This window comes from Toxorhynchites rutilus, chromosome 3, assembly GCF_029784135.1.
Source record: "Toxorhynchites rutilus septentrionalis strain SRP chromosome 3, ASM2978413v1, whole genome shotgun sequence".
In the NCBI taxonomy this organism is placed as follows: domain Eukaryota; kingdom Metazoa; phylum Arthropoda; class Insecta; order Diptera; family Culicidae; genus Toxorhynchites; species Toxorhynchites rutilus.
The window spans coordinates 262,456,839-262,484,620 of NC_073746.1; the positions used below are offsets into that span (position 1 = coordinate 262,456,839).

General features: G+C 38.8%; 2 protein-coding genes across 9 annotated transcripts in view; one reads left to right on the forward strand and one right to left on the reverse strand.

The window, feature by feature from the left end:
* The window catches only part of LOC129775279 (putative epidermal cell surface receptor), an 83,291-nt gene extending 62,878 nt beyond the window's left edge, over positions 1 to 20,413 (forward strand). For 4 of the 6 annotated variants that reach the window (XM_055779800.1, XM_055779803.1, XM_055779801.1 and 1 more), the window contains exons 4-10: positions 953 to 1,160; positions 6,450 to 7,304; positions 7,449 to 8,198; positions 18,411 to 19,290; positions 19,351 to 19,526; positions 19,586 to 19,807; positions 19,874 to 20,413. In XM_055779800.1, coding sequence (XP_055635775.1) covers positions 953 to 1,160; positions 6,450 to 7,304; positions 7,449 to 8,198; positions 18,411 to 19,290; positions 19,351 to 19,526; positions 19,586 to 19,807; positions 19,874 to 19,881 — 3,099 coding nt within the window. In that variant the 3' untranslated portion in view covers positions 19,882 to 20,413. The remainder of the gene's footprint in view (positions 1 to 952; positions 1,161 to 6,449; positions 7,305 to 7,448; positions 8,199 to 18,410; positions 19,291 to 19,350; positions 19,527 to 19,585; positions 19,808 to 19,873) is intronic. The other 2 variants (XM_055779804.1, XM_055779805.1) reach the window with 2 other exon arrangements.
* Positions 734 to 27,692, reverse strand: LOC129775280 (DNA helicase MCM8). 3 transcript variants are annotated; one of them, XM_055779808.1, is made up of 4 exons: positions 27,189 to 27,692; positions 25,411 to 27,132; positions 24,875 to 25,345; positions 734 to 1,209 (listed from the first exon to the last, which is right to left on the reverse strand). In XM_055779808.1, the coding sequence occupies exons 1-4, from the start codon at positions 27,484 to 27,486 to the stop codon at positions 1,187 to 1,189; spliced, it is 2,514 nt and encodes an 837-aa protein (XP_055635783.1). In that variant the 5' UTR covers positions 27,487 to 27,692; the 3' UTR covers positions 734 to 1,186. The 3 variants fall into 3 exon arrangements, with proteins under 3 accessions (XP_055635783.1, XP_055635781.1, XP_055635784.1); XM_055779809.1 differs by lacking the exon at positions 734 to 1,209 and adding an exon at positions 14,586 to 15,061 and having other exon boundaries at positions 27,189 to 27,691; XM_055779806.1 differs by lacking the exon at positions 734 to 1,209 and having other exon boundaries at positions 14,565 to 25,345; positions 27,189 to 27,691.
* Between the last annotated feature and the right edge of the window lie 90 nt (positions 27,693 to 27,782).

Sequence of the window (27,782 nt, forward strand, 5' to 3'; positions counted from 1 at the left end):
TTCTGTTATACCGCAAAAGTAGGTTAAAACCGTTTTCTCTGCGCCCTGATAACAAAACGTTCCCATTTGCTTCAAATGCAACCGATTCTATTGCATCGGAACCTTCAAGGCAAAATATGTGCCTGTGGTAAACGATCTTGAACTTAATTCACATTTACCTAGAAATTCATACCTTAAATATAAAAAATAGTCGGCTGACTCCATTGTAGATAATCCATTTCAAATGTTAAGCTTTGTTTTTTGTTTTAATTCAAAAAAGAGGGCTTTTCGCTGCTTCCGTTCCAAACAACAATTAAAAATTACAGCGAAAAGGGTATCGGTCGGTAGCGATTGTGCGAGAAATTATGCAATCGTTGGCTTCCGTGCCAACAACAATTAGGCATGCGAGACTGATTTTGGACAATAGTGGATCTAGAACCAGTGCTTGCAGTGTGTAATTTACTTCCTAAAGCTGTTGTAACTCGGGTGAGCGAATTTGCGGCGCAATGCTAGTACATGCTTCTTTCATGGACTTATCAACTATACAAGGGGATTAGGTTGTTTTCTATAATTATTTTTAGGTAAGACTCACAGACGAAGCTCACTGAACTTGTTTCTTCTTGACTTTTTTTACATGATAACATAAGCGGACGAAGACACGTGGTTTACATTGCTCTTTTTTTATTTTATCATTTTTTTTCTTTTCACACAAAAAACACAGTTATTTTACTTGTTACAGTGAGATTAACCATAATATCTGAGAATATCGACAGGGCCCAGTGCAATGGTGTGGGCGTAAATACACTAAACAATTTGAAGTAATCACACTGATCACATCGTTTATCAATTCTGGAGAGAGAAAAAATGGAACATCTCACCATCGCTAACACCGTTTCCGTAGCCCAGCGGTTCCGTCCCCGCCATTTCGTGTGCATCTCGCAAAACAACTATCACTTTTTACCTTCACTTTCAGACGAACCAAACCGTTGACCGGGAATGTGATGAGCGATGCACCTGCGAAGAGGATGGCAAATGGCGCTGCGAGCCTCGTTGTGCGAGGCCATTTGTCAAACGTGGCAAAACACTGGCGGACGCTGGATGTTACGAGAGTCCCTCGCAGACGGATGACTGTTGCGCCACCCTGGTATGCCCCTCGGAGCGACTGATCGATGGCCAATCAGGTAAGCTAACAGCTAAGCAGCTCGCATTAAAGGAGGGTAATTAGTTCGTCTAGAAAGAGGGGAAACCAAATAATTAATTGAGCTGTGCTTGTTTGAGCTAAAAAAAGATGTATGTTTTTCGTGAAAAATGCCTTGGGTTCACTTTCTTATAGCGAAAGTAGGTCAGTTGTGTAAGGAGTCTTGTTTGCTAATCCTTATGATTCTTGTTTGATAAATGTAAGAAGGGTAAGTCGTAATGTGTCTGTGTCATGAAAGTACGTTTCATAGCAAAAATATGCAACCAGCTTTTACTAGTTCCAATATCGACAATCGGTTGGAAGGAATTAAGCAACATTATTGGTACCATACGACCAAATTTTATGCATCTTGAGTCGTTGGACACTCATGAAAGTGTATTGTATTGTTTAACCCCTTCTCGTATTATTTAATACGTATGACGTAGTGATTGAGGTGATTTAACTTCTCTGCTGAGCGCCCTATGTTATGCAAGTACACCACGAGTGAGACTCGATGTTGTAGGGTTAAAATAGCATTAAACAATTTTATGTGTTTCAAAATTTCAATAAATTTTTGTTTTTAACAATTTGTTTGAAATTCTGAGCCACTTAAACCAACGATTTCATCAGCATGATACTATATCTATATCTATCTGTAGGTAAGCCAGGCAGGCGGGATTCACTAAACATGGGATTGAATATTTAACTTTTGAATTCCATATTTATGTCGTACCCCGCTACATGTTATTTTATGATATGTTAGGCACCCTATAAGTTTGAAGATTACCAATATGAACAAAATCTGATAATTGATAATTACAAATAAAATAGATTTTTTTGTACATATGATGCACAAAAATGAGATTTACATCATTTTAAAGCTTAAACTTTCGATTTGCAATGCGATCATTATTTATTGAACACCTAATCATCAGTGCACCCGTGGCCGAGTGGTTAGCGTCTCACATTATCATGCCGGGTGTTCGGGTTCGATTCCCGTTCTGGCCGGAGGATTTTTCGTCAAAGAAATTTCCTTCGACTTGCACTGCGGTTACGCGTATTCAAGAGCTTGCCCCTCGGAATACATTCCAGGCGTATTATTTGGCTTAAGAAATCTCAACTAAGTATTAATAAATGACGCTAGGTTATGCATACGTTGAGACGGCAAAAGTTCCACAGGGAACGTTAACGCCATTCAAGAATCATCAAAGACGAAAGAAATTTTTTTCATTCAAACAACAATATCTCAGCATTGAAAGGAACGGAACGTTCCTACAGGAACGTTATTGGAATCAAATGAAAACTGTTCATTGGAAACAAATGAAAGCTGGTTGATAAGATTAATTAAATTTGTTAATGAATTATGTGGCAAAAAATTGTGTTAGTCCAAAAAACTTTGAAAAAAAAAACAGAAAAAGATGTTCCAAAACTTGAGAGTTTAAACTTTAAAATGAAGTACATCCCATCTCTATGGGTCCATTTTATGTACAAAAAATAATCTATTTTATTTGTAATGAAAAAAAAATCGACAATAACTTTTCGGGCAACCCAATATTTTGGGTGATCGATGCGAAGCGATGATAGAAAAGTAATAAATAGGTAAATTTATCCATGAGCGAAACATTGTGAATGATTCAAGTAATCGTGCTGGTGGGATAAGACGGACAACGAAAACTTTATGATAGGAGAGGGCGTTCAGCTCGCGTTCTTTTGTTTCTTACTTTCTAGTTGCTTACGTTTCTATTAGTGAACTGAAAAACAATGAGAGAGAAAATAAAATTTTTCCTCTCCTTAAAACGCACATCTGTCAGGTTTTAGTGCCATCCGATCTTTAGTGTCTGCCTGTACGTCTCAAACGGCTGTGGGCCGATAATCCTTGAATTTTGCATGTTGATAACACTCCATCGCACCGAGCCCGAATTATACTGAATTAGTTGACCAGTTAGTTCGTATTATTCACAAATTCCGGGTACTTTCTGATCATAGGGTAGGTTTGAATTCATCACAAATAAGCTAGTTTTGAAAATCCATAAAGTTTGATACTCCAAATGATGAGTTTTGTGCCATAACTCTCAAAACGTTCCTCAACACGTTGAGCCTCGTGTCGGTCCCTAGAGACTGACGTTGAGCTTTTCGTTAGAAAACGTTGATCAATGGAACTGATAATTACAAAACAAGAAAATATTAGAAGAATGGTTCATTTTCGGATGTTTTACGATATGTGACTACTTACCATTTTTCTAAATTCAATACATATCTTTGAGAGCGGGAACCGACACAAATGCTTTTGATGCGGGCTGAATGAGAAACGTAGCAAGAGCAATTCGGGACTCAACGTGTTAAGCAGACCATGACCAGATGTTCCGAAACGAGTTTTTTCTGCTGCTGTTAAGACCGGTGGCCCGGTGTGCGTAATCCTTTTGTTAGCATTCTTTTCAAAACAGCATATGAATTCAACGAGAATGTTATATTTTATTTTCATTTTTTTTCAAAAGCGTCTAGCTCAAAAGCTATAGGACCCACAAAGTTTTCGTCAAAAATGAAATGCAGGAAATTATTTGAATTTTCATCAGAAAATAGAATTTAAAAAATACTAAATAATACGCAAATGTAAAAAAAATTACGATCGACCAAAAATTTTAAAAATTAAATTAATTTTTCTCCAAAATGTCTTTTTTTAATTCTCAAAATATTATTTGAAAAACCCATACAATAACCATCAATTTATCAATATTCCGGAAGACACTTTTACAGGGAATTATTTTTTTCTAAAAACAACTTTTTTCAAGTTTTCTGCTTTTTGTTTCTTTTCTGTCGAATACACTAATACACACTTTCAACCAAATTAATTGTATTTTTTCAGAGAAAACATGAAAAAGTTGTTATTAGAAAATATTTCCGAAAAAAACCATTTTTTCTTTTTTTTTTTTCCAAAAATGACTTTTTTTAATTCATAACTTTTTAACTACTGTACCGATTCAGATGATCGACATATCAAATAAAAGTCACTTAGCTATCCTTTTTAAAAATTATTACATATGCCAATACATTTGATTCTAATCGCATAGATCTAGTCTAATCGCATAGAAATATTGAACGGAGATTGAAAACATGTTTACTTTGAAAAATCATATCTCAAAACCAAAAAAGAGATGTTTTGATTTTTATATATGTTTTGTAAAAGAAGCCTCAGCTTTCAAGAAAAACTATAAAAAATATAGCACCCTTGGTCCCTAAACTTTGTCAACTATCAAAACCACATACAATCAAAAATTACGTAGACAAAATCCAATTTTTTCGCAAGTGTTATTTTTTTAAGAAAAGACTAGGTAAATGGCTTTAATTTGATATGTCTATCATCTGCATCGGCCTAGTAGTTCAAAAGTTATGAATTTTCAAAATAAACCATTTTTGAAAAAAAACAAGAAAAAATGGTTTTTCAGACCACCCTAAAATATAAATTTAAATCAGACTTAGTTTTAAATCAGCATTATGAGTTTTGATTATGATAAAAAGAAAGTGACCAAACTCTGAGAAAAAAAATAGTCCAATCCAGTGCTTCAATCCAATTGCATTTCAATAATTTATTTGCATTGTACTTAAAAAAATTATAACATCTGTAGCACAAACAATATTCATTCATTAAAAAAATGCGTTTTAGGCATACTTAAAAATTAAAATGACGCGACAAAAATTTAAACTGGTTTTAAAATCCATGGTAAAAGAATAAAAGCAAGAAAATTCATACCGTGAAAAGCTTCTAGGATTAGTACCTACTTGGTCGTGTAACCTTTGTTACGCATCACTTCGCGCACCCGGTTCGTCATGGATTCCACCAGCTTCTGGCACGTACAAACAAGCCTGGACCCTTTCCCACAATTGCTGCTTATTCTTCGACTTCCTCGTGTACACCAACCTATTCACGATCTCCCATAGCTTCTCTATAGAGTTCAGATGACTGCGCTGGCCACTCCATGATGTCGACTTAGTTATCCTGGAGCCACTTTTAGACGGTCTTGGCGGTGTGCTTCGGTTCGTTATCCAACATGAACTGCCATTTCAGGGGTATTCCAGGGGCAGCATAACATCCCTTAGGATTTGTAAAGGTAGAGGTACTGATCCATGATCTTATCCACCCAGTACAGGGGGCCAACCCCGTACCAAGAGAAGCACCCCTACACCATAATGTTCCCTCCTCCATGTTGAATGTTTTCGTGGTATATTGTAGCAAGTAAACGCAGCCTTTTGGGTGATGGACCGACCAACCACCGACCACAGTATATTTCACCACTGCTTTCCCTTCTCCGGACCGATCCAATCGAAGTGATCTTTCGCGAACTTCAGCCGCGCCTTCAGAAATCTTCAAATACACCTTAACTGTTTGAGTGCGGAGCAAAATATGCCAAAATGTGAATGAGTTAGGGTATATTTATAAAAGCTTTAGCTTTTTGGGTGCCTTGAAATCCATCGAAAAATGGATGAGCAGTAAGCGATCGAATCTAGACTTTTTCAATCGGTACCCGCAGCATGTTCCCGAAAGACAAAATCCTATGTTAAAGGTGCTCCCCGCAGTAACAAGAAAAGCGCTATCGCGCTTCTCCGCACTCAAACGGTTAAACAATAACCAAAATACCCGAACATTTCACTCTATTCCTAACATCCGAAAAAAATAACCAAAATTCATTATTTTTCGACTTTCCAGACAGCAGCTTTTTGCATCCTTAGTAGTTATTAGCAGATACAAATGTCCAAATAGAATTATAAAATAATTGAAGAAATAGATTAGATTCATTGCTTCACCCAGACAAAAAACAATATGCCGACATATCGTTGAATCTTGCCACAATCGATTTACGGTAACCATTTTCTCACTTTGAGCACAAGCGCTAAATGAGGCTGAAAAAATTAATTGTTCCGAACAAACCTCAGAGGGAAGGCCGCCGCAGTGCCCCAGCCCGATTTAAGTCTCGTAATTGCGCAAACTCATCTCTACTCTCGAGGGCAATGAAACAGACAAAATTGAATTTTAATCTTCAAACGTCCAATGCCAAGTGAACCGACGCCGTGAGCCATACAAAGCGAGCTTTCGCCGATGTTCCACATTTAATTCGATCGATCGATCATAATACCACATGCAATCGATTGACCGAATCATGATTTTTTTGGGTTTCCAGTGAAGGCTGTGTACGCAGTCAGCGTGCGGAGCATCATTGCGTAACGAATAAACGGTTACTTGTGTGTAAAAGTTTACGTTATTTTTATTTGAATAATTTTTTTCTTTTTTCTTCAACAGAAACGAAAACCACGGACAAAATACCAACGACGTCGAAAGCGATTGTCACTAGCTGCATCTATCGCAATCAATCCTATGATATCAACGCCAGGGTCGAGATGGGCTGTGATAAAATCTGTATCTGCAACAACGAAGGAGAACTGGATTGCAATCCGCGATGTCAACCGATGAACGAAACGCGCTCCGAGCATTGTGTAACTGTTCCCGATCCCAACGACGCCTGTTGCAATCGAGAGTTTTGTGACGTTATCCTGGATGACCACGAGCAACAGAACAGCGGACTAATGATGATGGTTCCCTCGTCTGCTCCATCATTGCCATCAACAGCGGCAGCAGAGCACAGCACAGAGAAGAGTGATTTCAACGAGGAAATTGACCAGTGCGAATACAAGGGAAAGATGTACACAAAGAATCAACAGTTCCACGACGAATGTAACGCATTGTGTCTCTGTACAGACGTTGGCGTTCACTGTGCGAAAATCGAGTGTCCATCTCATTTCGGTCTTGACGTGTTGGATCCACATTGTCTGCGCTGGGAACCAGATCCAGCCACATTCCGTGCGATTATGCCTCGATGTTGTCCTGAACGAATGAGATGTGTTGATAATGGAACCTGTGAGTTCAAGGGTCAGTTTTTCGATAACTGGTCTGAGATTCCTAGCAACTTGACTGGATGCGATCAACACTGCTATTGTGAATCGGGTAAAGTAGAATGTAGACCAGCTTGTCCACCGGTTCCTGCAACTCCTCCTCCGAATCTGGCTTGTAATCCTAGAATGGCTAGACTGGCGCCTCTTCCGGATGACGATTGTTGCAAACACTGGACTTGCACAAGCGGGGAGCCTGCACTTACGGGTAAGTAGTATAAATTAGATCTATAAAAACAAAACAATATACTGCTTGCAACCTATCTTTCCTGCATATCAACTTTTGTATCATATTTCATTGCACATCTTTGCATCTCATTATCGGAACACAATTTTAATCATCACTTTTCAGGCAACGATGTGCTCAAGCCGCTGCTGATGCCAGATACTATTAATCAATTTCTCCCGACGAAAGCGCCGAAAATTGAGAAAGCTGAGAAAATAAAGCCCGAGAAAGAACCGGAACTACCAAAGGAACTACAACATGTCCCATTTTATCCTACGGTCGATGGAAGACCGCCGAAGGTTCCGCAGGAGAAACCTCACAAGAAATATCCAAAAGAAGATTCCAAGAAAGATCATTATAATAATATTTTCACCGGTAGCGAGCAGTCCGAACCGGGTGACATTAAGTACGATTACGAGAGCTACGAGCAGGGATCAAAGCCTGCTACACTCGGAGTACAGAGGCCCGGACCGCCAGGTTACTACGGGCCGGAGATTAAACCCGGCTACAATGAATACAATCCCTACATCCACGTGGGCGGACTGCCGGGATCAGTTCCTCTTCCACCGGGTGGGCAGCTCCCGCATCATCCACTCGACAAACAGCTTATCAACGCACTCGGACCCAACCCACAAAACATCCCAACCAATATTCGCATCGAACATTTGCTCCAGCAAATTCAAGCCCAAGATCCCAATCCCGGTCCCATCTTGCACGGACAAAACATCAACAACATTCCTTTCCAACACCAATCAATCGCAACGCCACATCAACCCGCGGTCGCCGGTAACGGTATCAACTACAATCAGTACGGTGAGCCGCTTGACATTGGACTTGTCCCGCACCAAAGACCACCTTCACACCCACAAGCAACAGGTTCACAAATTCACACTATACATTCCTATTTTGTTTCCCTACATTTCTGTGTGTTTGTTATCAACTGCTATATTATGTACATAAAATGTGATGATTGCAGCATGCGGCCATAGCACGACACCATCTTTGGGTTGTTCACACCATTATTTATCTTCCATATTGAAGGTTGATACTTTCTCACTGGTGAAACTATATTTCAAAATGTTTTGAGGCATTTTCAGTGCAAGCTAGCAAAGCAAATTTTCACAATAAACAGGATAAAAATCTTATCATTGTTTCATAGTTTTCTTCTGTTCCAAATTTAATCACTTGTGGATCTTTCTTTTCAGTGGAGCCAAATGAACTCCACAAAAATGTTAACGTGTGCATTAAAAAATGAACTAATTTCGGGTGGCCATGAAAAATCTACAAAATTTATATTTCAATTGATAATTCAATGAATCAAATTTTCTTTAAATCTAGCGTTAATTAAGACTTCTTCCAAGGGATACCAAGAGAACAAACCAAAGAGACAATGTTCTCAAAACTCCAGAACCCATGAGAGAATATGCATGGATCCACGTGTTTTCTTTCCGGAATCGATTCCTCCTCGGAAATACTCTGCGCAAATTGTACCCCCAGTACAGGAATGGAAAACGTAGTCCTACGTCAAAAAATGTCTCATGATGCGCTGGTAGCTATACCTAACATCTCACTTGGAGCAACTGCATGACAATGCACCACCCCTCACATGCAGACAATGTTATTGTGCATACATCTGCACAAATAAAAGTCTGTTGGGCTAAGATAAGATCTAACACCTGGAAGCCTAACTCCTGAGTCTACGATACTGTCTCTCACGATGCTACCTGGGGGTGCTGAAGGGACACCAGACTAGCCTTCAATTTTCCGACTAGACTGATTAACCCTTTCGCTACGGCTCGATTCTTAGAAGATCGATCTTTTCCATTTCGATTTCCAATTTTTTGGATCAATCTTTTGTACTCGAGAAAATCGAGAAAATCGTATTTTTCACTTCCGATCTTTTTGATATTAGAAAATCTTTTTATAGATTTGTTTTTCATTATACATCGTATTTAATCTCACCGAAGGCCACCTAACATTTTTTCTTTAAACATAATGTCAACATTTGGATCGCTTCTTCTACGATTTACTTCTGTACAAATGCTGACAGAGACAAAAATAGTGGCAGCCACCGAGGGGATGTACTATAATCAGTTGCGCATAGGATCACTGAATCTGATGTTGACATCAATTACAGGCGATTTTTAGAACTGGCGCGAAAATCAAGAATCGGCTTCGACTAAATGACAGATGTATGGGACGATTGGCTTTAATCATTGTCAGCTGAGTTCTGGGCGGTATCGTTTTGGGTGATTGTTGAATTTCTAATAATGCTTTTTCTATTAATTTATTCATTAAAATGACTGTCGGCACAAGTTGAATGCCCTGTGGCTGTGGCCTTCACACTGAGGACAACACAAAATGCTTTTGATGTTTGAATGGAAATATGAAATTTGTATTCCCTCTTTAAAGAAAAGACGACATTGATATGAAATAAGCAGATAAAACGAATAAAAGCTTTTAATTTTTCATAGATCGATTCAGCAAAGATCGATTCTTTGGTACCGATTAAATCGATGGATCGATCCCTAAGCCGTTTGGAAAATCGATTCGACAAGATCGATCTTTTTATGAAGATCGCCCAATCCTAGTGGTAACACAGTAAGGGCAAACATACCGTGGGGTAGAGGTGGTCAAAACGGTTCATTTGAGCGGCTCGATGGCTCTTTTCAAGAGTCATTTGAATATGTAATGAAGGAAGACGTAAAAAATATAGTTTAAAACATTAATTTGTTCATAGAAATACAAAAATATTACCTTATTCTAGGTTTCCTTTAATAAATTTCCATTATAATCATGATCATTGCATATTTTTTAAATATTTTACTATTCCGTCTTTCACTGCAAACATGTTCTGCATTCGAGAAAATTCGCTCAAGTGGTGTTGAAATAAGGTCTTTTCAGAACGATTTCGTAGAGCCGAGGATGGACAGAGTTTCTTTTCTCCAAAGCACAGGGTCACTTATTCTTTGCAAATGTGGTTCCCCAAAATATGTGACCAGCTTAACTACTGGAGCAGCTTCTGGATCTTGTAAGACTTGAAGTTTGCCAACCAATGCATCTAACTTCTTCCACACAGACGACCGCGCTGCAGATGAAGAACTATCAAATATATTTTTATTTCTTACTTAATGTTTTTCTGATGATGTTTTTTTTTATCCAAAATATATATGATGATGTTGATGATGACGATGTTTTTCCATTTGATACCAATATGCGAGAAATGGAGTTGATCAAAAGTAATTGGTCATTTTGTGACTGCTGCCATTATAGCCATTTAATTTGACACCCATGAACTTTTGAAAAAAAATTATTTATTTATATATATATATATATATATATATATATATATATATATATATATATATATATATATATATATATATATATATATATATATATATATATATATATATATATATATATATATATATATATATATATATATATATATATATATATATATATATATATATATATATATATATGTCATATATATATATATATATATATATATATATATATATATATATATATATATATATATATATATATATATATATAAACGAATCAAAGTGTTTTCAGATCCAAAGTATGCTCATGAGCATACTTGATAATTACGAAGTAAATACTTGATGAATGCTGTTTTATTCATACGAAATCTGATGAAATTCTGATCTTGAGAATATCTGTCGGTGGACAGAACGTAACCTACTCCCTATTAATACTTCCAAAACGAAAGTTATGTTTATAAGTAGACGGCAGAGACCACATTCATTGCCAAATATTCTTCTCAATAATGAAGTTCTAGAATATGTTGACAAAGCTTCCAACCTGGGAGTTATTTTTCAGTATGATTTGGAGTGGGATGCTCATATGAATACACAGTGCTCCAAAATCTATGCTGGCCTGCGCCACTTGAGGCTTACTGCAAGTATGTTATCTGCCACGGTTAAAATACGATTATTTAAATCTCTCCTACTACCCTACTTCACTTATGGCTTGGAATTAACATCGAATGCTTCTGTAGCTGCTATCGAGAGATTGAGGATTGCGCTAAATGGGTGTGTTAGATGGATATTCGGAATTAGTACGTTTTCTCGAGTTTCTCATCTTCACCATCAGCTATTGGGATGTTCTTTTCATAATTTTCTTAAAATGCGATACATCATCTTTCTGTTTAGAATAGTACATCATGGTCCCCTTTATCTTTCTGAAAAGCTTACTTCTTTTAGAGGCACGCGAACCCAGAATGTTGTTCTGCCACAAGTAAATACTTCTCATTTTAGAGACCCATTCTTCGTGCGAGCAATCATTCTGTGGAACCAGCTACCAGCTGAAATTAAAATCATTCGATCACGCGGACGGTTCAATCGTGAATGTATAGATTGGCTAGAAGGAAGAAATTAGAAATTAGAATAGGAAAATAGTTGTTCATTGAATTCGGATCCAAAATTTAAGATGTGGTCGTATTGAATCCAATTGCAGAATTTAAAAAGGAGAAGTATCTATGAATGAATAAATGAAAATGAAAAATGAAATCAGCTAAACATCCATTTTCGAAAAGTAAATACTTTGTTTTTTCTTTTAAAGCTTTAAAGCCAATCGTAGTGAAAACATAATCTCACTGCTCGACTGCTCGAATGAAGTAAAGTAAAGTTGAATTTTGTTTTCATTCATACGGCCTATTGTCTGCATCGACTGATTGTCACAATTTGAAATACAGAATAGTTACTAGAGGAGTGAAAAGATGTAGTGATGTGCCCTATCATAAAGAAAGGCGACAAACTAGTCTGTGCAGTCACCTTCCTGTATGCCATCTACAAAGTGCTTTCCCAAATTATCTTCCGTCTTCTATTGTCACTAACGAGCAGATTCGTGGGAAGTTATCAGGTTGGCTTCATCGGAGCTCGGTCGACTACTGATCAAATCTTCACTTTTCGGCAGATTCTGCAAAACTGCCAGTGTAGAGTCTCTACGCTCCATCCATAAATCGACTTTAAAGCCGCTACTAATACTAAAAGAGCCATGGCCAGACTAATAAAGGCTACGATGGATAGAATAATTCTGATATGTTCGAGTTCCGTAAGGGGTTTCGGCGGGATGTAAGGAAGTTCGCCTGCACGCAGTGCATCCTAAAAATCCATACCGCTAAATGTGCTTCAAACTGAGTGTCTGTACTTCAGGCTAGGAGCGACTTAAACAGCGTCTGTCTCGGATCGAGCGGTTGAATAGGGGATTGTGTATCCCGCTAGCTACATCTGAGATGGCAACCCTATCAGTGGGATGTAGGTATCGTGACCCCAGTAAGGTAGCACACCGAAACCTAACCACGAAAATGAAAATAGGAAATCCAGAGACAACCAATCGGTAAAGACCATGGCAACGAAGACGGAAACAATTAGATTTAAATGATTGAAAAACTCGGTAGGGGAAATGGGGGTAAGACGGACATGTTAAGAAGAACTTCAATTGTATCTTTGGAAACTCATGTTTTCCAAAACTTAACAGCAGTTTCTTACAGTTCAATATATTGGTTTTCGAAATAATTGGCCAAATGTTTTATAGAAAATTGTTTTTCCATGTTTTTTTCGGAAATTAAAACAAGCCGAAAAGTAGAACATTTTTATCGATGCGGTTATAATGTACATTTGGTAGGGGGAATATGGTCAGGTTAATAATTAGAGATGAAACGGATATCCGGTATCCAGCCTATCCGGCCAATTTTTGCTATCCGGTCGGATACCGGATAGTGACTCACTAAATATTATAGATGTAAAAGGGGTTCCCATCAACAGAAATTTGAAATTCATAGCCAACCACCTGTTCATTATACTCCCACTATTCGTCTTACCCGCGGTTTCCCTACTTGGAATGTCCTAACTCTGCATGAGCTCCCGTGCACGGACTGGCTTGCTTGCACGGGAGCTACAGGGACTGAGTTCTAGGGTGTCCAATGGGCCAATTCAAAAAAAGGGAATTTCGTGCAGTAGACCCTATAGCACACGTCATACAAGCATCATATCTATCACAGTGGCGGCAATGCCGCAGAACGTGGTGTCAGTTTCGAAGTGTTAAGAAATCAGAAGAATAGAATCATCTGGTGAAGAGCCGTAGATGACCGTATATGTGTTTTTAAGATTGAGGGCAAATTCTTCAATTACATCCTAACCAACATATACACACCGACAATCGATAAACCTGATGATTTCCAAGGGGAACGAGAAGGTCGAACGAACCTATGGCAAGTGGCCAAAACACGATGTGGAAATCGTCATCAGGGTTGCAAACACACAGGTTGGGAGGGAGGAATTATTATACCAATTTGGATTTGCATTTCTCACAAATAACACAAATAACCTACAAGTCAAGACCTTTCATTTGATACCCATTTTTTGAAAAAAAAATATACATCGCCATTTTGTGATAGCGGTTATTTTGGATTTGCATTTTCACAAACAACTGTGTTCTATTACGCTTAGAGAAATTATTAGTATAATAACAAATTTTTTGGTGAATTCTACCAATCTATAATCATTTTCTACCGTACTTATAAATATGTGTGTCAACCAGAACCATGATTCGTAAGCTCTATATCGGTTACATTTTCCCGCCGAAAATGCACGTATTATAATTATATCCTTATTATACCTCCGTATTGCCTTATAGCAACAATAAAAAAGGTTAATACTCACCAGTCTTCAGATATGACAACATTCAAGTTTACTAATGTTATCGAGTAAAATATACTAACCTCTGGTAGGGATGTGGGATTGTTGACAATATGTAGAAGGATTTCTCTAAGTGTAGTCGAGACCATATTGATGTGGTTTTGAAAAAAATATATTTCTCCATTTTGGGGTGGCTCTTTTTTGACCGTGATTCATTTGTAAACAGCCGTGGATCGTACGCTCGTTTCGAGAAACTGACTCAAATGAGCGGCTCGAGAGTGCTCGCCCATCTCTATCTCACGATAGCCTGGTACCCCGGTACCCCTTTGTCCGTTAACGACAAAGTATTCAATAAATCCACTCGGCCATGTATCGCTCGGTACAGTTACACCTTGTGATCTGAGACGAGAACTGACAACTGGCTTCGTACTCTTCGATTCGCCTTTTCTTCGATCAAGTGCGAACAACAGGGATTCCGAATCACGCGAGATGTTAGGTTTCCAAATGGTACAAGGATTCTGAAGATCTTAGTTCTTTCTTAATAACTTTTGATATATATTTTTTTAATTTTTATTAGGAATGAATTTGATACGGATCCAAAGCATAAAAACAGATGGGTAAAAACTTTTACAACGCATCAAAACAAAGACGAGCGTGAAGCTGTAGGTAAAGGTCCACGATCTTATCTGGGATCTGTCGCGGGGTAAACAATTGATCCTTCGTGGAGCTTTCCTTTCGAAAACCAGCATGATATTCACCAACAAAGGGTTCCGTGCTCAATCTGAAGAACAGGTTACGGGAGTGCACTTTGTATGTAGAATTGATCAACATAATGCCTCGATAGTTGCTACAATGAAATCGATGGCCCTTGTCTGTCACTCTTTGGCACTCGGCATCGAACCAGCTGTTACACTGTCTTCCTCTCTCGCAGTCGTTTCGATGGCACCATGGATATTTTTTCCACAGCCCATTCATATCTCCTACTTGTTCTCCCTGTTTTACGATCCGTTGATCCAGCTCTCTTGCGTAATCTGCTGCAGGACGTTATCGTTGGTCGTCAAATGAAGGCTGTGCTTTCAAATGTTTGGACAAAATAATGGGTTAAATAAAAGTCGGAAATAAGTGTTTTAAGTGATTAAATAATATGATGTGAACATTTTCATTCGAATTTTAACATTTGAAAACTGGCTTCGTGTTTTATAATCTGATAGGTATTACACTAACGAGATAGGGACCCAAACTATGGTCCCTAATTGAAAGTCTCCATCGGACGTCGACACTATTCCTTTTTCATCGCGAATACACGCTTTGTCCAAAAAAAAACGTTTTGAAACGAAACCTAAACAATCAGGTGACAGATGTTTGACAAAGTAAAAACTATGTTCGAATTCGAACATGCGTTTAAATGAAATTGGTAAAGTAAACTTTTATTCATACGGATTCAAGTAAATACTAGAAAAGTTTGCTTTACTTGGAAACGGGTAGAATAAGTAAATACTTTTTTTTATTCATACGACCTAATCGTGACGAGTTCCACTCCGATATCATCCATTCCGAACGATTTGTTGTTCTTCAGCTGTTTGATGGCATTCTTAACTTCACCTATCATTGGGGAGAGGCACATCTTCATCAATTACTGCACCAACATAATCGCTTCTATCGTTATCTTGGACCTCTGCCTGTACGGCATTCATCGGTTCAGTTATTCATCGAAGTGTTGCCTCCACCTTCCGTTCACCTAACGTTCGTTCGTCAAGAAACTCCCATCATTATTCAAACACATATCTGCTCGTGGCATAAAACTTTTTAGAGATGTGTTGAGTTTCCTGTACAACTTTCGTGACTAATGGAAGATATTATCCATCACAAACAAAGCTGTGTCCAGCTCATATGTGTTGCCGCAGCTCTGGTAGATAGTCCCCCTTATTCCACGCGGCGAGTGACGTGAGATGGCAAAGTTGCTCGCTTCATTGTGGAAGCGCGGTATAAAGGAGAGTATGATCATCGCAAAACGTACATACTGTAGATTCTTCCCGGGCCTTTCCTGCAGTGCTACGATTTCGAATTTGTTGTTCCTTAACTGCTCGCAAAGCACACGAGTACTGCCGATCGAATTGAAAGATCGACAATTCCACGTTTCAATCACTAGTCCGTTTTCATCGTCTAGGTTTACGCCGATTATTCAGGTTTGCAAACCCTTCGGTCAAGCTCCACTATCCCGCAAGAGGACCCGGCTGTTTTACGTCCCGAGTAGCACCAGGACTGGGCAAATAATCTTATATCGGCCTCTAGCGTATACCGGAGTTTCGTTGAGACTGACAATGCCCATCATTGCTTCTTCCACCACACCCTAGACAGTTCTTTCGAACCAGTGCAAGCAAGAAAAACTTTGATCTTCGACGATATATTTCATAACCAGAACAGGAATCGAATTTGAAGTTCCCATCTTGGTAAGCGCGACGCTAGTCACTAGGCCATGGGAACCACATAGTTGAGATCCCGATGCTGAATAACTAACGCCTGGAACGAACACTCTCCCGGTCAGAATGGGAATGAAACTCGATGCTTCCGACATAATGGGCCTGATCACGAACATCACTGTCATAAACGCTTTCACGTCACTAACACTTCACTTAATCTTTTTATTTCTATCATCATTGTCACGGACAGTTGCGTGTAAAAACGAACTCCGTGAAGTGAAAGAGTTCATTCCCGTTTATAAGAGACATGTCAGTTGCATAATTTCGGACGTTTGAACGTTATGTAGGTAAAATTAATAAGTGTATGAGATAATATTCTTTTTAATTGAACGTATATTTTAGAATGGCAAGTTTGCGATTATACCTCGATGATTCGGTATTTCAATGCCAACTATTCAGACTCATTCCAAGAATCATATGCTTGGTGCGTTAGTTTGCTGAATCAAACGCTGGATTAAATATGAGGAGGAATACGTGATTGCTCTTGAATAATGTAGTTGTTGAACATATGGGAATGTTATTTTATTTCCTCTTTCTATAAATTACTCTAGAGATAAAGCATGACTATCATGAGTTTAATAATCGATATCTCGCATACTCTTGTACTCAGCCCTGGCTTACTCGTTTGAATAGTGAGAAGTATTTAGTATAGGTCAACGTTATAATCATTTTCAAGAACCGTTTCTACAATTTTGATGAACAATAATATCTTCTATATCTCAGAATAAACCCGAATTTATCTATCTCATGATCAGTATAATCTGAGCTACTCCCATATGGGGTTCTGAAGTTTAATACTCTTGTCCTTCCCATTCTCGTGTAATTTGATATACGGGACATGAGGTTTGATATAATTATTTAAACAGAAACTGGTCAGCAGCGTCGGTCAGAAGCACAATTTTCATTTGAAAAATCTGATGCGTTTAAAGGAATTTACCAAAAGCAGAAAATGATTCAGATTTTCTTTAGAAGAAGTTATGGAAAAAGAATTAGAGAATGATATAAAAATTATTAATTTAAAAGCTTTGCAATGATATTCACTTTTTCCTTATTTGAAACTTAAAAATTCTTTCATTCTAAGTATGTCTTCGAAACAATATCGTTGAAAATATCTATCACGTAAAAACAAAAGATCAATGGCCTTATTCGATGTAACTATCGTCCTGATTCGGGTCTTGTCCACCAATTACGGATGTTTGAATTACAAAAACCAGCTCTGCAATGTTGGAAAAACATTACCTTTCGCCATGTATCAATCGGTCTACGGGAGCTACATTTTTAGTCCTCAATTACATCCCTTGGCGCATTTATCGAATCCAAATAAACAAATTTATGTCCTCTGGATACGTCAGGATTTCGTTCTAAAAATGCCACCAAGCGGTAAATTACTATTTGTTTATCTTTTCTTTCTCAAAAATCAAGACAAGATTCAAAATGTTAGCAAAAAAAGCTAAATAAATCCGAAATTAAACTTACTCCATTTCGCGTGACTAGCTTTCACCATCTAAAACACAAGTGACAAATATACCTGTTTTTCTCCGTGACATGACAGTATCGTGGTATTCATAATAACACCGAGTTGTCACGACGGATGAACTCTTCCGGATTCTACACACACACGGTGGCAGCCGTAATAACGTTGTATACAATTCACTTCGTTTTCACCGTGAAGTGATCAGGCCCAATATGGCACCATTATGGGAACATTTTTAGTACTTTCTGTACAACTTGAATAATTGACGAAATAATTTTAAGTCTCATTTGCATTTGTTTGAATCGTAAATTCTGCACGATTAATGGCTACATGTTCTTGTCTATTTCTTTTTTAAACTTAACTATACACATTCTCCAAGCAATTTCCAATATAGCACACAAATACAAACATCATATCAATGAAAAGTGAACACGAATAACTATCTCGCAATATTTGTCCATAGGACCTGGTTTTGGTTACCCATCACTCCAAACAGACCTCAAGGTGCTCGCACTGGACGCGATCGACCCGAACACTGTCCGTGTCATATTCATTGTGCCACAAGTGTATGTTGGATTACACGGCCGCGTCGAGCTTCGATACACACGCACACGAAATAACGACACCTCCACATGGCAAACTCAAGTTTTTGCACCTCCCGATGATCTGATCGCCACCTCCCAGCTCGAGTTCGAGCTGCCTGGGCTCGATCCGAATACCGAGTATCGGGTAAAAATCACCCTAGTCTTACGCGACGTCAACTCGCAACCGTCTAGTCAAATCTACAGCGTGCGAACGCCTTCCGACAGCATAATCACTCCGCCGACCCTCATCAATACCGATCTGCACTACCCACACATAAGCCCACCAACAAACTTTCTTAAGGAGATCATTCAGGACCCGGTTCTGCAGGCAAATGAAGTTAATGTGACCTGGGCCAAAATAACATGGCGTAAGCTGGACGACGAAGAATTGGACTATGTCGATGGAATCCAGCTTCGCTACAAAGAGATCGATGGAATGGTATACGACGCGACTCCCTTGATTCATCGATCGCTGAGTGAATATACGCTCAAGAACTTGAAGCCCCAAACACGGTACGAAGTTGGAATATTCTTCATTCCATTCCCTGGCCACGGAGAAGAAGTTCGGACAGGAGAGATGTTACATTTTACCACTGCGCAGCGTCTAGACATGTTTGGTTTCGAGGTGGTTGTAAACGTAAGCAAAGTGAAAGCGAGCAGTGTTGAAGTTAGCTGGTCAGGTGTGCCATATCCGGAAGATAAATACGTTAATATTTATCGGGCCATCTATCAAAGCGACAGTGGGAAAGAAGACTCAAGGTAAGCTGCATTTGTAATGAATATCATGATTCTATAACGAGTTTCTGTTCTCGTGACTAGCGTGTTCAAAGTGGCTAAGCGAGATTCCACAACCGGGACGCTGATATCAGTCCTTAAACCTGGAACACGATACAGACTGTGGTTGGAGATGTATCTTACCAACGGAAGTATCAAAAAGAGTAACGTTGTGAACTTCATTACAAAACCAGGCGGTCCTGCGATTCCTGGACAGACAGGTTTGTATTCACATTGCGGATAGAGAGAACGGATGGAATAAAAGAATGATTGATTTCAGGCAAACTGTCAGTAGCCGGTGCCGATTCAGCAACAGGAGATTACTATGGCCCACTCGTCGTGGTAGCCGTGATTGCTGCCCTAGCCGTTATGTCCACTCTAATACTGCTACTCATTCTTACCCGAAGACGAGTACAAAGTGCCACCATCACTCCTCCACGAAAAAACGAAGTTTCCTATGATAACCCTAGCTATAAAGTAGAAATTCAGCAAGAAACAATGAGTAAGTACCGGAATCATTTCATTAATAGGAAAAATAAATTATTAATGTTTTTTTCAACATTCACAGATCTCTAACGAAGGAGTTAACCCGTAACTGCTCACTCTGAACTCCAAACGAAAAGCCCCTCTAATACGCATACTGCCATCGAAAGGCACTTTCTGTATATTTATTTTACTCTAGAACTGTTTCAAACTGTACATAAGCTAGGTTTAAAGCACAGGCCCACGATAAAACGGAACTCCGTCCCGAATAAGTTCATAGTCTGCCCACTCCAAAAAAATAACCATTTCATATTAGGATGGATCTATTGATATTGAAGTTCGGGAAAACGCCGCTACACGCTCTTAGCGAACAAATGGAATAACAAGATGAATTCCCAGTGTCCATTCCTTAAATACATATAAATAGATTGATGCTTTACTTAGGTAGTGGAAGTGTTGAAAGCGAATCCCAACTGTTCTATAGGTTTAGGACCGATATTAGTCATAGTAGAAACTGTAAATATTTATCGCAAACAAAATTGTTGAAAATATTGATGTATGAACGAATCTTTTACGATTGACTTTTTGATATTGTTGTAAATAAAAGACATGTTTTAAAATAAACTGCGTTGAGGGTATTTAAAAAAATCGAGAATGCCAACATAATGGGTAAAACTTTTTAAACTTAGTCAAAATATTTTTATTCTAAATAATTCCCGTTTGTTGCAACGAATTTCGCTTCAGGCAAATTGTGGATTCCTTTCCAATAAAACTTTTTTTCACATGGGACTTTGTCTTTGATTTCTATATAGCGAGGTCACGGATAATGTAACGATTCATTATCCTTCCTATACTCGCGTATAGGTCTGACAGACCGAGCATCAATGAGGTGACTGAATTAAATGACTGAATTAAGTGAAAGAAAAAATATTTTCTGGAGTTTTTTCGCTCAATTATATCCTTTTCTTTGGATAAATACCAATAACACAGAGACGCGCACAGTCCAGAGTACACAAATAACGATTTTTCGCGCGAGTATAGGAGTGTTAAGAGATTTCAAATGCATATTACTCGAAATACTTATTGCGACATATGTAGTGTTATATACCATTAGACAGGAAACTTACTCATCATTACATTTTTTGCTTGAAACACGAACTGAAAATATAGTAAAAAAGTTAAACAATTTGACGATTAAAATGGGTATGTTTTTTTTCGATTGCACAAACCACTCGCTTTCCTTCCCGACGCAACGAGCAATCTTTTTGCCTACAATTCGGCGTTAGTTCACAATGTGAGTCGAGGCGTATCATAAGTTATTCTCCATTTTTCGGACAAACAGGCATTTATACGTTGGCAAAATCAATGGATAATCTTGGAAGATGGTTTTACTCTATTATTTCCAAAGTTCAATCAATTCGAGCTCAATTCACGTCTTCATCGTGTAAGTCTTGCTACTAACAATTTATGTAACTGTGGTTCAGGATGTCATAATTTCGAGCATGTTGTTTGGTCATGTTAAAATTTAACTGGTAGCTGATTTGAAAGTTCAGAGGGGTATACTCACGCATATCGGATTATGATAGCTTGAGTAGTCGCGATCTTAATATTATGTTCCCCATATATGTCTTCCTTAGAAGCCCGCTTAACTTCCTCGAATGTACTTGCCCATTCTGCTTTCTCTTTCCTATACATAAGCAGAACTTAGCACCCACTGAGATCAGCTCACTACAGCAGCTACGCGAACTTCCTCATGGTGCTTCCAGAGCACTCATGTTCAAAGGATACTTAATACACATCACCTGGCTATAAAGTTATTACAACCCCGTGCAAACAATGTTTCGGACAACGTGGCAACGAAAGAAAAAATGCTATTTTTATCTATTCGAACCTAAAAATTTTGATCTTCAAATTTAATACATTGGACATTGAAACAATGGAAGATTCCTCGCAGATATTAGAGAAAATGATCAAATAAAAATCTTTCAGCTCTTCGTGCAGCATCGTGAATTCAGGTTTTTCAGCCAGGAACAAACGATACAATCTGTTGATCTGGGGCTAAACATACGTCGCACCGTCCGACGCGAATGCATACAGCCGATCCTTGTAAGGAATTCCGTCCTTATGAAAATGATCAATCATTGCATTGTAAATGCTTTTATAATCAGCAGCACCAAGCGATATTGCGACTTAAAAGTCGTCATGTATCTTAATGTTGCTTTGTTCAAATGTGAGAAATTTCACACGTGGAATCTGTACCAATCTGTACTTTTTGACGAAAATATGTACCCTGTACTGTACAGAATCTGTACCGAAAATAACGAAAAAATCTATACCTTTCCAGATAAATCTGTACGTGTGGCAACACTGTTCAGGAGAATTGATTCAGATGCAACTTCAAACAAATGATTACTAACCCATATCTAGTTTTTCTCTAAGCTTTCTGTTGAATCTTTCTTTCTATATATTAGTTTGGGGAAAAAGTTATCCTTTATTTTCTCGATAGCTGGCTTTAGTGATCAATATCTTGCGTAACATCGATCATACAATTTCAATTTAAGGCTCGTTGTAAAGGTGACATTTCACACTAAAAAAATCCTTCGCTGTTTGTTGTTTGTTCCATTTAGTTGTGAGTTACAGGGTGTTAACAATGAAGGTCAACAAAGAGAAAGTTCGGTACATTTTACACTTTTTCTTTAATAATTGCGAAATTGTGAATGGTGTTTATAGTGACCATACAGCCACAGGAAAATACCTGCAACTTAATTAATTTTTTGGAAAAAAAATGTTTTAATGTTTTTTTTTAATTTTTTAGTGCAATACAGTGCTGCCATACGAATGAAACACAAACTTCTGCATAACTCGAGAACCAATCAAGCAAAAGGAGCCAAATTTTGGATGTGAGGCTTTGTGGAAACAAAAGATGTTTCTATGAAGGTATGACATACCTTCCTCCTCTGGAATGGAGAGGGGATCTTATAAAAATATTGCACATATTTCAACCAAATGTAGGAACCAGTAATGTTTTACATCCAAATATTGTAATCTTCAACGGAGAACAACCGTTCTCCGTTAGAGTCCGAAAAAGAATACCTTTTTTCGTTTATTTATCTGTTCCTAAGATATTGCATGGCCTGCTATTACATACATTTCTCTACAATCCCTCCTTGTTTTTATTGAAAATAATAAAATGTAGCTCATAATCCTTGAAGTAATGAGGCTCTCTACACATTCTTTTATTTGGATTATTATCTATTTCTTCGTTCTCTACTTCATTCAATTCATCGTCCTTATCTCCGCCTCCAATTTTCTTCAAATGTGCAATATTACGCTTATATTCTCCTCTCTTTTTTTCATAGACTTCAAAATACAGTCTACTCCATTTCTCCGTGTGACAACAAATTTTCGCTTCCACAAGCTTTCAATTTCCGATCACAACCTTTCGTTGGCGAATACAGACAGCCTTCAACAGGTTCCAAGCCTCCGGTGTAATCAAATTTCGATTGGCTCCGGAATCCACTAACATGTCCAGGTTCACGCCACCAATGCAGCATGAAATCAAATTAGACTTGTTTCCGGAGTAAAAAAGCATAATACGTCTCATCAGATTCAACATTTTCAACCTCCGTATCAGATTTCGTTTCAGCGGATTCAACAAGCCGTACTTTCTTCAATGGCTTAATATTTCTGAACAAGTGGAATACGTTTCTTTCCTTTACGACACACCGTCTCAAAATGACCTTGCATTTTATAGATCCTGAGCCGGACAATGCGGATAATTCGAAAAATGACCGTGTCTTCCGCAAATGAAACACGCTACACGATCATGTGGATTTTGGTTGCTGCGGATCATCGAACTTTTCACAGTCCGGTGAACTGCCTCATCGAATTTTGGAGCCTGCAATCCTCCATTGTTCTGCTTTTCAACATAATACTCTCTCTTATCATTTAGTTGAGATCTAGACAGATTCTTAACTTGTTCTTTGTCACTTTCTTTCATAACTCCTAAAGCCTCGATTTGTGAAAGAGTTTGACCCTTTTTTCCCAAAATATATGATGGGCTTAGAATGCAAGGGGTGTAGGTCCCTTGATCGATTTCTCTTTATCGACTTTCTCTTTTGATCATAACTTAATTCAAACACATTCCCAGCTTATTTGACAAAGTGGACGGTAGATCAGAACCTCAATTATCGGTTTCTATAGCAAAATCAAATTGGAATGTTTGTGTGCGCTGAGTTATTCACAAAAGAAAAAGTTGATGAATGCCATGGTAAATACCTAACCTAACAACTTTTTTTTCTAGTTTTAAATCAATTATAAAAATTTAAATTTCACTACCAGCAGGTAGAAACATTATAAATTCAGAATACCATCGCTTCCATCAAGGTAGAATCTCCTTTTACAGGATCCGAGATCCCATTGCTACCATATAGGTAGAAACTCCATTATTTGAGTCCAAAACTCCATCGCTACCAGACTGGTAAAAGAACTCCATTCATTGGACACGAAGTCCGACCGCTACCGAAAGGTAGAATCTCCATACCGCTACTCAATTTAGAAACTCCATTCAATTTCAACCGTTGATAAATCACACAGACAATCTGAATTCACTTAATAATTGGATGCAAAAAACATTGACTAATTACCTTCTGCTTTCACCTCGTCGCCAGATTGTAGAAACCAGTAATGTTTTACATCCAGATATTGTAATCTTCAACGGAGAACAACCGTTCTCCGTTAGAGTCCGAGAAAGAATACTTTTTTTTCGTTTATTTATCTGTTTCTAAGATATTGCATGGCCTGCTATTATATACATTTCTCTACACCAAACATGACAATTGAAAATTTGAAAATTTGGAATCATGAACTTAGCTTAACAAGAAAACGTGAATGTTTGAAGGTATTGATAACAAAAAATAAATTGTGGGCGAGACGAAGTTTGCCGGGTCAGCTAGTGACTATATAAAACACACTGGAAGTAATTGCACAATTGTTCAATTCGGTAACAACACTCCGTATATTTTCAAGAAATAATAGATGTGTCAAATAAAAGTTCAACCCGTCATAAATTTGTACAGTTCCCTACCTTTCTTCAACAAAAACCCTTGAACGTTAAGCGCATCCAAAAGCCTGTTGAAATCCATTCCCGAACCGCCGGCCATTTGCTTCAGCTCACCGATAGAGAAAATTGTTTTGTTTTCCACTGTAGCTTTCCTTTGCAGCATTTGAACGAATTTCTTCACCAACGTTGACTGACTGGTGCCGATACCGTTCATCAAGCGGGACGGCTGCAAATCTCCAACGTCGTTACTGAAGGCATCAATCATACTGAAACGTAGTATCTCGATCACGTCCTGAGCGTGTTTGAGAGTTGCCTTCGTTTCCAAGTCTACGCGGGCACGAGCCTGAGTTAGCCGGATCAGACCCTCCAGTTGACGTGTTGTCACTGGAATTGAATCCATGCCCTGTTGGGCACGGCGTAACTCTATGTAGAAATCACGTATTAATAATGCCGCTTCCTTCGTTAGCTTTGGGTTGATATTCTTGCGCGCGTATGCTGTAATTGAAAATAGATAATAATCGTCGAATCAACTCTCAAAAATGAGGTGAACTATTTCTTGCCTATATACTTCTGAATCAGTTGTACAGGAAGTAGGTCCATTTTTTCACCACCTCTCAACTTCAAACGCTCGCTGAGTGGAGCTTCCATTGCTGATCCTTGAGAAGGCGCGCTTCCCACATCCGTAAGTAACGCCTGGAAGGCTGCCCCTTGCGAAAATTGTCCGGATTTCATTCCGTGAATACGTTGCACGTGGGCTGTCAGTAGATTGTCTAACTGTTCATTCGGTCGATCCAATTGAATGAACACCAAATCAAAACGGGATAACAACGCAGGTTTCATTTTAAGATTTTCCGAAATCGTTTTCGATTTATCGTAGTGTCCTCCGGCGGGATTAGCAGCGGCCAAAATACAAGTTCGTGCCGGTAGAGAGCAAATTACTCCAGCTTTCGCCACACTGACCACCTGTTGTTCCATTGCTTCAAGCAGAACTTGGTGATTCCCAGCCATTTTATCAAATTCATCGATGCAGCACACACCTTGATCCGCTAAAACTAATGCTCCCGCTTCTAGGGAACCACCTGAGCCTTTCTCCGTTCGTACCGCTACCGTAAGACCAGCGTTCGATGTGCTATTGCCACACACGAAAATTCCTCGCGGGGAAACCTCTGCACATGATTGAAGAATTTGACTCTTGCCGATTCCCGGATCGCCAACAACTAAGACATGAATCTCCGATCTTCGTCCTCCCGCAATTGCGGAGCCTCCAACGATCCCCAATAAGAGTCCAGCCTTAACCATTTCGTGGCCATAGATCAACGGACAGAGAGATTGAATCAGCAAACGAAAAGGACTCGGTTCCGACTTTATTGCTTGAATAGCTTCCATATCCAAATCGGAAAAATCAGATGATCTGTGCCAATTCTTCAGTGTATTCTTGTTGCTCCGGACTGCAACGGCTTGAATGTACATTTTATACATACTTGCAGTGTTTCTTGCTTTGAAACTGTTCTCTTCCTGTCTTCGCCCTTTCAAAATTCCAGTAATAGTTACGTCGTCTCCCGGGCAGACCGCATCCACCAATTCCTGTGTCAACACCACTTCTATGCTTCTCGGGACTTGTCCATGTTCCGCGCGGGCACCAAGCATCGATTCTTGCAATCGTATTGTCTGGAATGCTTCCGTTCGGGTGTAAATTGAAGATCTCAGTGGCACAAAATTACTCCGTGCTTTACAGCCGTCCCGACAACTGTTTGGAACAACTAGTAAACCATCTGTCTGTTGGATTGCTTGCTGACCATGACATAGCGAACAACTAAATGTCATCCATGAGTTCAAAATTTGCGAAGATGCCGCTCTGATGACGGTGCCACGAACGGAGATAAGCTTACCAAAACTATTTACCTTCATTTGACGCAAATGTACTTCCGGACCGTGACCAACAATGCGTGGTCGTATAATTTGCAACATTAGTTTGTTGGTTGAAGATGACGGAGACGATTCCGGTAGCTGGCTCGGTTTGTCTGTTCCTTGGTGGGATTTTGTAACTGTCTGATGCATTGCTAGTCCAGCCATCGCTAATGTTTGTTCAGGGCTATCTATAAGATCCTGTCGGAATGATGGCCAGTCTCGCCTAAAATCCGCATCCGCTTCTACCACAGCAATGTTCAGTTCGAACCAGAAGTTTGTTTTTATCAAACTTGTGTTATAATGATCAGAGTATCTAGAATAATGCGTCTCGATAGAATGTATTTGATTCAGTGTCTTGGAACCTTCGCGATAACCTAATCCGAACATTGAATTTAATTAATATGATTGGAAATGAAAAATAAAATCTGACCTTCCTGGGGTAAATAAAGTTTCCAACCTGGATACTCGCATGGTTCCCTCTCAAGCATAACCGATAGGAACGGTTGGTTTTGTGACACACCTGGCAGTGGCATGGAGGAAGAATCCACAGCGCAATCACTAGTCGGGGGAATACCGTAACCGACTGGTTTCTCGCGCGGTGGACCACAATTGCCAGCTGCTCGATTATTGTATGGCCGCCAGGAACCTCGACCACGCCAGGGACGTCCCCTACCACGTGACCTCTTTGAACCACCAGGCAATCCTGATGGCCCAGCTGGTGGATCCATGCTCTCTTCTATGAGATATTATGAAAATTGAGCGGTATCAAACAAAAAAAAGGTTTGGTGAAATCCGAACTTGACCGTTGTTTTTTGTTTTGAAAAAGATATTAACTACCAAGGGGCTGGTGCCGTTTTTTTGGCTCGCATAGAAAATCATAAACAAAGAAATCTCCCCAAGCCACGTTCACATTGTGAAACCAAGAAACAGAACCTGATAGCCCGACTGAATTGATCACACTCACATTACAAAAAAAAAAACTTGAAAGCTTGAGCCCTGAGCGTGAACCTTTTTTTTTTATATT